The 13,212-nt window shown below is 40.1% G+C and overlaps 2 protein-coding genes across 2 annotated transcripts; one reads left to right on the plus strand and one right to left on the minus strand.

The window, feature by feature from the left end:
- Positions 1-209: 209 nt before the first annotated feature.
- Positions 210-5,881, minus strand: hspa8b (heat shock protein family A (Hsp70) member 8b). The gene is made up of 9 exons (XM_028420139.1): positions 5,732-5,881; positions 3,140-3,349; positions 2,845-3,050; positions 2,352-2,504; positions 1,673-2,228; positions 1,385-1,587; positions 1,105-1,303; positions 791-1,023; positions 210-712 (listed from the first exon to the last, which is right to left on the minus strand). The coding sequence occupies exons 2-9, from the start codon at positions 3,342-3,344 to the stop codon at positions 527-529; spliced, it is 1,941 nt and encodes a 646-aa protein (XP_028275940.1). The 5' UTR covers positions 3,345-3,349; positions 5,732-5,881; the 3' UTR covers positions 210-526.
- A 741-nt stretch (positions 5,882-6,622) lies between these two features.
- Positions 6,623-12,488, plus strand: LOC114445127 (zona pellucida-like domain-containing protein 1). The gene is made up of 12 exons (XM_028420089.1): positions 6,623-6,655; positions 9,794-9,825; positions 10,208-10,323; positions 10,406-10,632; positions 10,722-10,906; positions 10,998-11,070; positions 11,143-11,240; positions 11,321-11,401; positions 11,498-11,669; positions 11,743-11,842; positions 12,170-12,199; positions 12,277-12,488. Exons 1-12 carry the CDS (start codon positions 6,623-6,625, stop codon positions 12,411-12,413), a joined length of 1,284 nt encoding a protein of 427 aa, XP_028275890.1. The 3' UTR covers positions 12,414-12,488.
- The last annotated feature ends 724 nt before the right edge of the window (positions 12,489-13,212 follow it).

The following is a 13,212-nucleotide window of genomic DNA, read 5'->3' on the forward strand; positions in this document are numbered from 1 at the left end:
AATACTAAAGAGTGATGGGCTGTTGATTCAAATTGAAAATATATATATATATTTTTTTAAATAACAAACTGGAGAGCAGGCACCCCATAAACCGAGGCTATAGTCCTCAATAAAACCATAATGTCTTGTAAATGCATGATTAACCCAGTGCTGTGTCCTCATACATGTTTTCATCTGTGGAATGTAGAAAACAGCAGGATCCAGAAAAATATTCAAAAACCAAAGAATCATTTATTTCTCATCCTTTGAAGACAAAAAACAACCATTATAGCTTCATAGAACGACCCAGAAAAACACTGTTATAAAGCAAATATTTTAAATGAAAGGAACATAGTCACCAAGAAGTCTGCTTACCAAAAAAAACGTCACAGTGCAAGTAAGCTTGGCATATATAATGACAATCCCAAGAACCGTCATTGTTTATAACTGTATAAATAATGCTGTGATAATACGTGTGTGAGTGAACCTCACCTGTTAGGCACTCCAAAAACAGAACAAGCCCATGCACATCTGCTTAACTTCTAATTTAGTCAACCTCCTCAATAGTGGGGCCAGAGGAGGATCCTCCTCCAGGAGCAGCACTGCCGGCTCCAGGGAAACCGCCGGGCATCCCCCCTGGAACTCCTCCTGCACTGTACAGCCTGGTTATGATGGGGTTACACACCTTCTCCAGCTCCTTCTGCTGATGCTCAAACTCATCCTTCTCTGCAGACTGAAGAAACAGAAAAAGGAAGAAGTCAATGCCAGCTTGACATGATTACTTTTAATTGTATCACAAAATCACACAAACCTGGTTTCTATCCAGCCAGCTGATAACTTCAGTACACTTGTCCAGAATCTTCTGCTTGTCTTCATCGCTGATCTTTCCCTGTAGCTTCTCGTCTTCCACAGTGGACTTTATGTTGAAGGCATAAGACTCCAGACCATTCTTGGCAGCCACCTTCTCTCTCTGCACATCATCCTCAGCTTTGTACCTCTCCGCCTCCTGAACCATACGCTCGATGTCCTCTTTGCTCAAACGACCTGTGCAGCAACGAAAATTATGTTTTATATCAACATCACCCAAGCTTCAATTTAGACAACGTTAAACGTTCTTCAGTTTACCTTTGTCATTGGTGATAGTGATCTTGTTTTCTTTCCCAGTGCTCTTGTCGACAGCAGACACGTTCATGATGCCATTGGCATCAATGTCAAAAGTCACCTCAATCTGGGGAACACCTCGCGGGGCTGGGGGGATTCCCGTCAGTTCAAACTTCCCCAGAAGGTTGTTGTCTTTGGTCATGGCCCTTTCACCCTCAAACACCTGTTGATAGGACATCAGGTCACCCAACTGGTATTTACGTGCTGTGTTAATGTAAAAAAAATAAAAAGATGGTTGTCTTACCTGGATGAGCACACCAGGCTGGTTGTCTGAGTATGTGGTAAAGGTCTGGGTCTGCTTTGTGGGGATAGTGGTGTTTCTCTTGATGAGAGCAGTCATGACTCCTCCAGCCGTCTCGATTCCTAGAGACAAGGGGGTCACATCCAGCAGCAGCAGGTCCTGCACGTTTTCAGATTTGTCACCTGACAAGATGGCTGCCTGCACGGCTGCAGAGCAAAGATATGAGATTAAGGTCTGTAGCTCAGTTGTGTGAGTTGCCTGCTGTTCTATTTAAGAGCACACAGGCTGTACCTGCCCCGTAGGCCACCGCCTCATCTGGGTTGATGCTCTTGTTGAGCTCTTTCCCATTAAAGAAGTCCTGCAGCAGCTTCTGAATCTTGGGGATACGAGTGGAACCTCCCACCAAGACAATGTCATGGACCTGAGCCTTGTCCAATTTGGCATCCCTGAGAGCCTTTTCCACTGGTTCCAGGGTTCCCCTAAACAGGTCTGCGTTCAGCTCCTCAAACCGGGCCCTGGTGATCGAGGTGTAGAAATCGATGCCCTCGTAGAGAGAGTCAATTTCAATGCTGGCCTGAGTGCTGGATGACAGCGTGCGCTTGGCCCTCTCGCATGCTGTACGCAGACGGCGAACAGCCCGCTTGTTGTCGCTGATGTCTTTCTTGAACTTGCGTTTGAATTCAGAGATGAAATGGTTGACCATTCGGTTGTCAAAGTCTTCACCGCCCAGGTGTGTGTCACCTGCAGTGGACTTCACCTCAAAGATGCCATCTTCAATGGTCAGGATGGAGACATCAAAAGTGCCACCGCCCAGGTCAAAGATAAGAACGTTTCTCTCGGTTCCAACCTGACAATTAGACATAAAAATGTGAATATTATTATTAAATATACATCCAAAAATGTTAATAAAACAGTAAATTTCTGACAAGGTTCTTTATATAAGTGTCTTGTATCTAAAGATTTACTTTACCTTTTTGTCTAGACCATAAGCAATAGCAGCAGCAGTGGGCTCGTTGATGATACGCAGAATGTTTAGCCCAGAAATGGTCCCTGCATCTTTGGTGGCCTGGCGCTGAGAGTCATTAAAGTAGGCGGGCACGGTCACTACAGCATTTGTTACAGTCTGTAATAAGAAAACAGTGACACTAGTATTAAATTACTTTAGTAGTTTTGATGGAATGCAGTGTCGCTCATCCTCACATAACCAAATTTTGTTATTTTGAGCAGCTAGCAGCTCTGATATCTGTTCTGGGGACTTTAAAACCTCCACATGACTTACCTGTCCCTCTGCAATTCATTGTTGATGTGTTCACTGAGGAAACAGTGTTTTAATCAGTGGCAGCTTATCTTTCAATATAACCCCCTAATTGGATGACGCTGATATTTCATTTTAAGGCTTTTATCTGCACATACGGATGCGTTCCTGAAAATAGCATATATCTCATGTCAAAACTTAAGTATACCTTGCCAAGATAAGCCTCTGCTATGTCTTTCATTTTGAGCAGCACCATGGAGGAGATCTCTTCTGGGTAAAAAGTCTTGGTCTCGCCTTTGTACTCCACCTTCACTTTGGGACGTGAGTTGTCATTAATGACAGTGAATGGCCAGTGTTTCATGTCTGACTGGACAACAGTGTCATCAAACCGGCGTCCAATAAGACGCTTTGCATCTGAGGGATAAAAAAGAAGAAATCAATATGCAAAAACATCAGAGATCCTTTATCATATATGACTTTTATAGTAGGAAATTGAATTGTACCAAAGACTGTATTGTTGGGGTTCAGGGCCACCTGGTTTTTAGCTGCATCCCCAATCAGCCTCTCTGTGTCAGTGAAGGCAACATAGCTGGGTGTGGTCCTGTTTCCTTGGTCATTAGCAATGATCTCGACTTTGCCATGCTGAAACACTCCAACGCAGGAGTAGGTAGTGCCCAGGTCAATGCCAACAGCTGGTCCCTTGGACATGGTTCCTGAGAATGTGAAAATGCTCAATTGTTACTCATATCAAAGTAGCAATCTGGACATGTGAGAGATGAGTAATCTCTCTCTAAGCACTGTGAGTGGCTATGATGACTTGTAGTATGGAGTAATAAGGTTATTATCAGAATCTGAGTCGCTCAAACAGAAGTGGAAACACACTGACTCAGTGAGTGAAGGTCTGCGGCACCTGTTTCCAAAGCCTCTTCATTCCTGACAGCATGGCAACAAGTGCCTTTATTATGGCAACAACAAACAACGGAGGGGCACTGGCCTTTTCCCAGAATCAGGTTTACTGCAAGCTGATTGCCATTTTGTTGAATTTGATCATTATCTTACTTTTGTCAAAGATCCTACAATATGTGACTTTCTGGAAACACCAACAAACTTGTGTTTGAAAGACTTAAAGTTTTGCAGCAGCTTTTGGCAATTACCCCATGCTTACTGTTAAAATAGAAGCAGATCATGCACTGTAATGTTTGCTTAATGTTAGGCCACATGGGAGGGTATTAGTCTAAACCCAGCAAATAGTCCACTTGGTAGGCACTGAGCAGCGTTAGAGTCAGTGCACATACATACATGAAGCATGATAGGTCATTGTACACTGAAGTTATTTCTGATATTCTAACAAAATGTCTTTTACACTTAAGTTAGTGGAAACCAAATGCACAAAACCAATACAGATCACTTTATTATGAGCAGAAAAGTTGTGGATGAGAAGGGAGTTGGTGTATTTTATGTTCTACTTGCTCAACACTTGTTTAAGGATTACTATCAAACTAAATTTTTTCATTCTTTCTGGATCACACTGGGCAACAGTTAAATGAAAAGAAGCATTTTCAAATGCTTAAAGGTTCATTTTTAAGTAGAAACACACATACTTCTAAAACTATTTTATTGTTAATGTATAGGCAAAAGATCCACAAATTATATGAAATATATACTGCTATTAAACCCTTTTAACCATATTCTGGTGAGACTGAGGTATAGACCTCTAAAAAGACATCTAAACAAACTAAAAAGAGGGTGGTAAGAACATTTTGTACATACCTTGTGTTTTTTTTTAATTAATCTTTCATAATAAAGTGCAAGTTAGACACAGCACAAAGTGTAATTTTGGCTTTGGACCACGAGGCGACACACCCACATGGCATGTGTCCAAAGGGGTGCTTTCTTTCATTTTGGATGTGCCCTAGCATTGGTCAATTGATGGGCTTGCCTTCTGACTTACTGATAAGCAGAGCAATCATTCAGGGCACACCCTTTCATGACTGCAGAAACACTTGACTGGCTGCATGTTTGCTTCTGTCTTCATTTCAGTCTACAGTGTTTAGCTGTCAATGTGTGTAGGATTTTCCAGTAGAAAACTTTATTTCCTGATGTGGGCATGGGAAAGTTCCTGAAGGTTCCTAATAGACTGCTGAAAGTTCCTAATAGAGCTAAAAGACCACTAATAGATCTAACACCACTAACAGTTCTGATGGAAACTAAAAGTTCTAAGAGTTCTAAGACTTACTAATGGTTCTAAGAGTCATTAAATGTTCAGCTGGAACTTAGTCCAGCTCACAGTTTATGTAGTATGTGTGTGTGTGAAATAAAGAGTGTGGCAACTACGAGTTGTATCCACCGTGCTTGTTCCGACAACCCATCCAGAGGGGAGACTAACTAAGACTAAGAGTAAATCTGGACAATGTGGCAAACTGGTAACTTGTGTACTGGCTTTCACAGATCACAACTTTAACTGGTAAAGATATTAATAATCAGATAAGACAATTTAATCATCTTTAAATCTGCAATTACAGCTGAGAGTTTCTGAACACTTGTTTTTTTCTTGCAAAACATGCACATCCCTTCTATATTTGACATTATTTAATATAAAAATGTTGCTATGCATTTGTTTTTCTCTAGGATATTGTTGATGATTGATAAAATGAATTCAGTTTAGGAGACAGAGAGATGTAAAGCTCCACTGTTAGTGCTGCATCATTTAGCCTCAGCCATCCACAGCAGCTCCACTACAGGAGGGCGTGTCACTTCATATTTTAGAAGGCTGCGAACTTTCTGGACCTTTCCATTCACTTCATGCATAGAGCACATGTTAGCATAGCTGGAAACCTAATTTCTTATTGTCTGACACTTTTATTGCGCAAACCACCGTAGCTGTAACTTTTTTGTTGCAGAAATATTGCGTACAGCAGCAGCTCTTAGTACCTGTTGTTTCTAAAACAACTTTAAGGTGGATATTAACGTGCACATTAACGTTTTGGAACCGTTATCTAAACTTACGATGTTAAGCTAACAGATCAGCAAAGCTACATATAAACAGTGATGTCCGCTTCTCTAACTGTTATTAAAAGTTGCCTGCCAATACTCACCTTCGTTAAACTCTCAAGCTGTCGCTTTATAGCGGTTGTGTAGTGACACTGCAGACTGGCTCTAGGAGCGGTTGTGGGTGTGTTGAATCTTCACTTCTCCCCCGCTGTCAGTCAGTCTGTGCGGCGGCTGTCGCTGCTGCTGCCTCCTCTTCAACTCTCCCAGTCAGAACCTTCTAGAATGCGGAGGAGCGATGCTGGCCAATCAGCTGGCAGTATTTTTTTTCCTGCTCCACGTCTAGTCCAATTAAAAAAATCAGTCAGCACATTTCAAAGCAGTTGCTACCAGGAAACAGACAAAAAAAGTTTGGTCAAAGTGAGGCTTCTAGTAAAGACTAGCAGGCACAGGAACATGCTGCTATTGCTGGAGAGTCAAATGTATTGATACTCACTACCCATTAATCTCATCCTGAAAGTAATTTGTTGTTAGTCATGTGTCCCAAAATAAATTGTGGTTAAGGCAAGCTAACAATATTTTTATTTTCCAACACAAAAGGCATCAGCAGGTACCTTACTGATGATTTTCTATTTTGTCAAAAACAATGAAAACAAAACAAAGAAACAAAAACAAACAACTACATATGTCCTCAGGGCTTTGTACAGGGGAGACTGTCAAATTTGGCTGTACCCATAGATAGTAATTTGGGGTGGTTGACACCCCACCTATTGTACAAAACCATCGAGGCCATCTTGGAACAAGAGTCTACTCATTGGCTGCTGACCATATACGTCCTCCTTTTTTATAAAATGATAAACACTAGCTAACACTCCATAAGCCATCTCTAGAAGAATACTTATTTGAGAAGTACAACAGAAGACTTATCAATACAGACAAAGGATGTTTTTGTACTAGGCTGTAAACATGTAAATTTAGCCATTTTAACATGGGAGTCTATGGGGACTCGCTTTTGGAGCCTGCCCCCAGAGGTAACAGGGTGAACTGCAATTTTGTAACACATTCACATAGGTTTATGCCTGGAGGTTACAGCTTGGTGGTGGTGACCTATATAAACATGCTTTCTTGTTGGTTAAAATCCATTCATGGAAAAAGATAGTAGCTAGTGAAGCATCAATAATTATCATCATAGCTGACAATAGCAATTAAAAGCAATAATTGTAAGATCCTAAATGCAGATCTGGCAATAGCTAGTGTCTACATTGTGCCCCTACATAAGCAATGTGCCTGAATATTCTGGTACAAAAAAAAGAAAAGTCACCGCACCTGTGAATGATGGATGGGTCATTTTAGAAGTACTGGCACACTCATGTTGGTTAATACATCTAAAATACACTGAAGGTCTCACAATAAATAATGTGACACTAGATACTGAGATTTGTTTCTAAAAACCAAATGGGTCACAGATCATCAAGTTTTATGAATCCTTGTATTGGTTTACTGTGTGAGCTGTGTCCTGATATTACCTTTAAAAAAGGCTCCTCCTATGCTGCTGTCACAGCATGTTATGATACTGCTCAGGTGTTGCATGCATTTGCCAATGTGAGTCAGAGTACAGCGTGTTCTGATTACAGTAAATAGGTTAGGTGTATGAACATCTATTGTCAGTTAAAATTAAACAATTCAATACTTTCCGGTGAATTTGACCCATAAAGGCAGAAAAGGAAGAGATAAGATCTGATGTGACAGAATAATATTGTGATATTAAACAAAAAAAAAACGTATATTGTGAAACAAAACAATAGAAGTCTGTAAACTTTACAAGGTAACATTGATTGAATTTATATTTGTGGATGAGTGCAGTCAGCAAGCAGCTGGTGTTTATATGGTAAAATGTAGTTATTATAATAAAGACATAATTTGGCACTTAAGATGTAAATTTCCTACACCATACAGCAAAGTCATGCGTTAACACTTTGTGAGAGGAATAACAAACACAAAAGCACTTCACCGCCAGTCCTGGTTCATGTAATTTAATAAACTTCATATTGTCCTGCAATATTCTCAATAGTAACTTTATTACCTTTCAGCCTATTGACGGCCCTGTAGAGACACAGCACTTGACCTGCGTCACATGACCTATGCGTCCTATTGTAAACATCCGGTGTTTCCATTGTAAACATACCATCTATTATTCCTCACATTCCCAGGAGTCACATTCACAGACACATGATCGTTTTTTGTGATATGTGTGTATGATAATGTAAAGCTCCAATGGAACACACTGCACAGTTGGTATTTTTTAGAGAAGAAGTCAAAAACTAGAGATTTTTTTCTTATGCAAATTGGTGCTTCCTTAAAGACGTCACAGTCAATGCAATGCTAATTTGCTTCCTGGTACAGATACCAAAGACAATTACACAAGGGAAAATAGTTACTAAATCCATCTAAAACCTGCCTGATGAATATGTCTTGCCCTGTTGATGAGTGTAGCAATGATCGTGTTTGTCTCCAGTATTGAATTGTTCCTTTAGACCTGATTGTAAATGGTGTTTGAATGAATGCATCATTTTAAAGTGTTAAAAAATAAACCTTGTGATGTCGGCACAGTTACTTACTGACCTCAACAGTTTATAGGCAGGTTTCTGTGTACGTATTGACCCACATAATTGCATATGCTGATACTGATATATCTGCGATAAGACAGGCACACACCAGAATCTATGTGTCACAGCTAACAATGCATGCTCTTGGTTTACTCGGAAACCATCCCATCTGCACTAAACATTGTGTCAGCGATTCAGATTCTTCTCGGAAAACAAAAATATATTCATGTCTACATCTTTATTGAATCCCCACAGCTGATGACAGACCGAGCCTCAGTTCATCTGGGGCTGCTCATTTCCCGGAAGAACTTGACTGAAGGAACCACATTAATGTGCACCAAACATCCGCATCCCCTCCCTTTCAGAACAGAACATTTGTTTCTTTGAGCACAGGTCCTGACCCAAATCTGCCACAGGCCTGTACCAGGTTAGTAATAATATTTCCCCTGGGTGACCACATTTGCTGCTTCTGGGTCCAAGTTCTGAAGCAATGTGCCCTAAGTAACACTGGTGGCATTGCTAGCAGACAAATGCTCACTTTGACAACAAAAGAGAGATTAAAACTGGCATTTGACATCAGATACGTCTAAAGTAATCTATCAGGCGCCTTTTTTCCAGGCTGTGTCCTCCAGCTGTATTATGGTGCTGTTCTTTGGGGACCTAGGAGTCCCTTTTTGTGTCATGATGCTTCACAAAAGACTTTGGAATTCTCTCAGCTAGGTGTGTCTTTTACCCTCAGACTGTACAAAACACACTGCAATTTTCTATTTACAGTTTAAGGCCCGAGGCAACGACCAAAAAAATGATCCATTACAAAAGTCATACTCTAAAGAACAACAGCCAGGCTTTTATCACATCCAAAAATCTCAAAGGGGGACAGTTGTGATCTGATCACTGATCCTCGTCTTTTATAGACCTGTGAAAAATAGAACTTTGTTTGTGTGTATATATTATATCTTCTTATGCTTACTAACACTTATTCTGATCTTACCCAAGAACCACTCCAGAGGTTGCACAACAGCCATTAGAACTCTTATTATTTCATATCTATAAATCATAATTAATCTACTACTCTCATCCTATCAGCTCCTGTAGTGCAGTCTGTCCTCAGTGACAATTAACAATAAGCAAATCAACATGTGATACCACCATGATTTTTGGTAGATACTAGTTAAACTACATTTAAATTAAGATTAGGATTAAGATTTACTTTATTCATCCATGTAGGGAAATAGAGATTTTAGCAATTTTTACTAGACCTGACAATTTTCATACATATAAACTATAGATTTGAAAACATATAATTTATCTAAGGCTTTATTAGGTGGACACATACTTTGTTAAATCTTTACTGAGTCTTTTTCCTGTACTGTACTGTATGTCACCTTCATACACATGTAAAAACACACTTATAAAATGTGTTGCTTAGGAGATTGTTTTCTCTAAACTCAAAATAATAATAAGATAAAAAGGAACATATTCAAGGCCCAGTTCAGGTTACACCATTGTGATGCTTCACACGCCCCTGTGGCATTGGGAGATATAAAAGGAGAGATCTGGTAGCTGAGAGCAAGACACAAAATGAAGACTGACAGGTGAGTCCCAGCATAATTTTATCTGGTAGTTTGTTCTTTCAGGGGGTGTTTACATCCATTTTATATCAAAACATCTTCTTTTAATTCATGTTTTAATCCAAAATCCAATCGAATCATTTATTACATTTTCTTGTTGTGCAAAATAATCCAAAGACACATAGCTGTGTCTAGAAAATTGTATTTTTGTTTGTTTTTTTAAAAAATGCTGAATCATGTTCTTTTTTTTCATTCATTGTTTGTTGTATAATGCGCTCATGTAACGAGCTCTGAGGCACAGGAACTCTGATCCACTTTTTTTACTAAGTTTTCTTTCAGGGAACTGTCCTTTGAAAGCAATTGGCAGGTGGCCTTGCTTCCTATTGTTTTTGCTGTTTTCTCACAGGTCTCCACTGAGAACAATGAGGCTGGTCATCCTTGTGTGCCAGCTCGGCCTGATTCTGAGGACGGATGCCCAGATGCCAGACGGTTGCATCACCAGTGACACAAACAGACCACCAAGTGAGTGGCTTTTTTTTCAATATATATATTAAAATTTAAATTTAAATCTTTTATTGATAGTTTTTATCTTTACCTCTTGCAGACAACTCGGACATCACTGTGGTCTGTGGCACCAACAGCATGGACCTGAGCATCTATATTTGCCCCATGTACAACGCTCTTTACAACGAGTCCCTGATGGTCCTGAATAATCAATACAACAAACCTGAGTGTTTTGGGAGGGCTGACTGGACCGCAACTCCCCCAGTGTTAAAGTTCAGATTTCCTATAAATGAATCTGCCCTCTCTTCATGCGCAAACAACTTCCGGGTACCTTTTTACAAAATGAGACATTTGTTACTGTTTGGATTGACTCATGACTATCATTTCATTCAAACACTGATTTATTTTGTCAATAGATAACCGATGAGGTTGGGAGCGGACAGTTTGCCGACTTCTCAAGTATCCAGTTTGTGAACATCTCTGGCTCTGTTACATCCATCGACCCCTCCGCAGGGATGATCACATATCGCCCACAAATCTTATACAAGTTCTCCTGCAAGTACCCACTGCAGTATCTCCTCAACAACACTAAACTGGGAGTGTAAGTATGACATGCGACACCAACAATAACACTTGTGCACCATTGCATCATTCAACCATATGTAATACACATTTCCTCTTGTTAAATGCAGCTCAGGTGTGAACATCGCCATACAGGACAACAACGGTAGCTTCATCAGCACACTGAGTATGAAGCTCTACCAGGTAAGGCCTGTTTGAACTCATTTATTTATTTATTGTTTAACTTGATTTAATTTTTTCCTTTCTGTACAACAGGATGGAAACTATGTAAACATGCTTTCAATCCCAGACACGGGGCTCAACCTGAAGACCAAGATTTATGTTGCAGTGAAAGCCACCAATCTAACAGAGAGGTACGAGTGTTTATAACTGCTTTACACTCAGCTAGATAAAACTGAGAAAAACACTTCAAACCATACCTCTGTAATCAAAGGTTCAACGTGCTGCTGGACAGATGCTACGCAACAACAAGTCCGTATCCCATGCAAACCACCTATTATGACCTGTTCATAGGGTGAGTTGCTGAATTGGATCCACGATCAATAAAATACCTTTCAGTGACGCTGAACTTCGAGCTAGCTATTTGTGAATGTGTCCTGTTTGACCCCAGGTGTAACCGTGATCCCCAGACAAAGGTGGATCTCAACGGTAAGTCACAGGAGGCCCGCTTTTCCTTCGAGGCCTTCAGATTTGTGGAGCACAAAAATCAGACCATCTCCACCTTCTACCTGCATTGTACCACCAGACTCTGCGAGCAATCCACATGTACCCGATTATTGCCTGTGAGTCCTTTTTAATACATCACTTCAATATAAAGTGAAAATGTCTACCGTCTGATTCTCTTTATTTATTTAGACCTGTAGCGGCACTAACAGAAGGAGAAAGAGAGACGTCCAGGATGTGCCGGCCAACGCTACAGTCACCTCGCCCCCCATAAAGGTGGGCAAACAGGCTGGTACGTATAAGCAGAAGAAGGCAGTCCGTCATCAACACTACAATGTGAACTGTACACTTATGTTAGTCATATAACATTAGATGGTAATCTGTTCCTACAGCAGCCCAGAATTGACAAATACTGGCTCTCAATAACATTTTAAGGCTGAAATAGCTTCATAGGAATAGGAGGACAATTGATTACAATCTGCAACCTTACCACTAGATGGCTCTAAGTCATAAACATTGGCCCTTTAAAAGATTATGTGTGTGGCATTGATTTTTTTCATGTAACTTTCTCTCGGAAATGTTCACATTCTCCTTTTTTTCTCTTTTGGTTCTGTTTCAGCAGATATTCAGACTTTCTCTGCTTCTCAAAGTAAGAATCTGGACCATATGTGATCTTTTCCTGTAACTTTGAGCGTATACTGATTTCTGATTTCTGATACCCAACAGCTATGTCGCCTGAGAGCAAGTACAGCAGCCCTGTGGTGGCTCTAATCATCTGCATTGTCATCATTGTCATTTTCATTGCCGCCCTGACCGTTTTTTTGGGGCTGTACGTAAGACGAAGAAAACCCATCTTGGCATAACACCTCCACCCCCCCACCACTGACTAAAAGTGGAGTCCTTTACCCATCTCTTCAAAGTGTAATACTTCATCATGTTGCAGAAATAGTTAACCCATTCAGGAGAAAGAATAGTGAGAAACATCCTGCTGTCGTGCTTCTGTGTAGCAGTTTCATTTAACACACACCGTAGCAGCTTTTCATGGTGGTCTGGAGCTCTGTATGCATGAAACTTAATAATCAATATCATTTAGATAGTTTGTTTATGTGGAGATGTGGGCTCAGGATGTGTACAATAACTGTGTATTATAATTAAATTTTTAATCACATTTGCAGAGTCATGTGACAGTATTTAATGAGTGGTGTGATTTGTTGTTTCAGTGAGATTAAAGGAAAATAACTATGGTTTTCTTGTATTGTAAAAGACGCCATCTAATGCTTTTTTTCCCTTTTAAAGACACTAAATGAAAGAAACTGAACCTGCCAAATGTTCAATAACTGGGTGACATGAAGTTGGGTAGTTGTGTAGGTTATACAGGTCTAAAATATGGATTGTTCTGCCATCTTTTGTTGGTTTTTTGTTGGTGTGTTTATAGAATTCATTTAGAGGCAATAAAAACATTAAATCACTGTGCTGAACAGACAAGACTGTGTCTCATCTTTTCAGTACAATACGGTAAAGATCAATGAAAATCCTCAATGTTCTGTGTTGGCTCCTACATTTTGACTGTGAGTCCAAAATCACAAAGGCCTCTATCATAGAAAGATTCATTTAATAAAAGTTATGGTGTAAATATAGACAGAGGTTGCCCAGCACCCACAT

Source organism: Parambassis ranga, chromosome 13, assembly GCF_900634625.1.
Source record: "Parambassis ranga chromosome 13, fParRan2.1, whole genome shotgun sequence".
NCBI classification, from domain to species: Eukaryota; Metazoa; Chordata; class Actinopteri; family Ambassidae; genus Parambassis; species Parambassis ranga.

Excerpts from the sequence above, each read along its gene's own strand:
- hspa8b (XM_028420139.1), bottom strand. The coding sequence starts at position 3,344 with ATGTCCAAGGGACCAGCTGTTGGCATTGACCTGGGCACTACCTACTCC. Across the intron at positions 1,588-1,672 it reads GGCGGTGGCCTACGGGGCAG|CCGTGCAGGCAGCCATCTTG; the intron begins GTACAGCCTGTG and ends TTTGCTCTGCAG. Across the intron at positions 1,024-1,104 it reads CACTATCACCAATGACAAAG|GTCGTTTGAGCAAAGAGGAC; the intron begins GTAAACTGAAGA and ends GTTGCTGCACAG.
- LOC114445127 (XM_028420089.1), top strand. The coding sequence starts at position 6,623 with ATGGGGACTCGCTTTTGGAGCCTGCCCCCAGAG. Across the intron at positions 10,324-10,405 it reads TGACACAAACAGACCACCAA|ACAACTCGGACATCACTGTG; the intron begins GTGAGTGGCTTT and ends TACCTCTTGCAG. Across the intron at positions 12,200-12,276 it reads GACTTTCTCTGCTTCTCAAA|CTATGTCGCCTGAGAGCAAG; the intron begins GTAAGAATCTGG and ends GATACCCAACAG.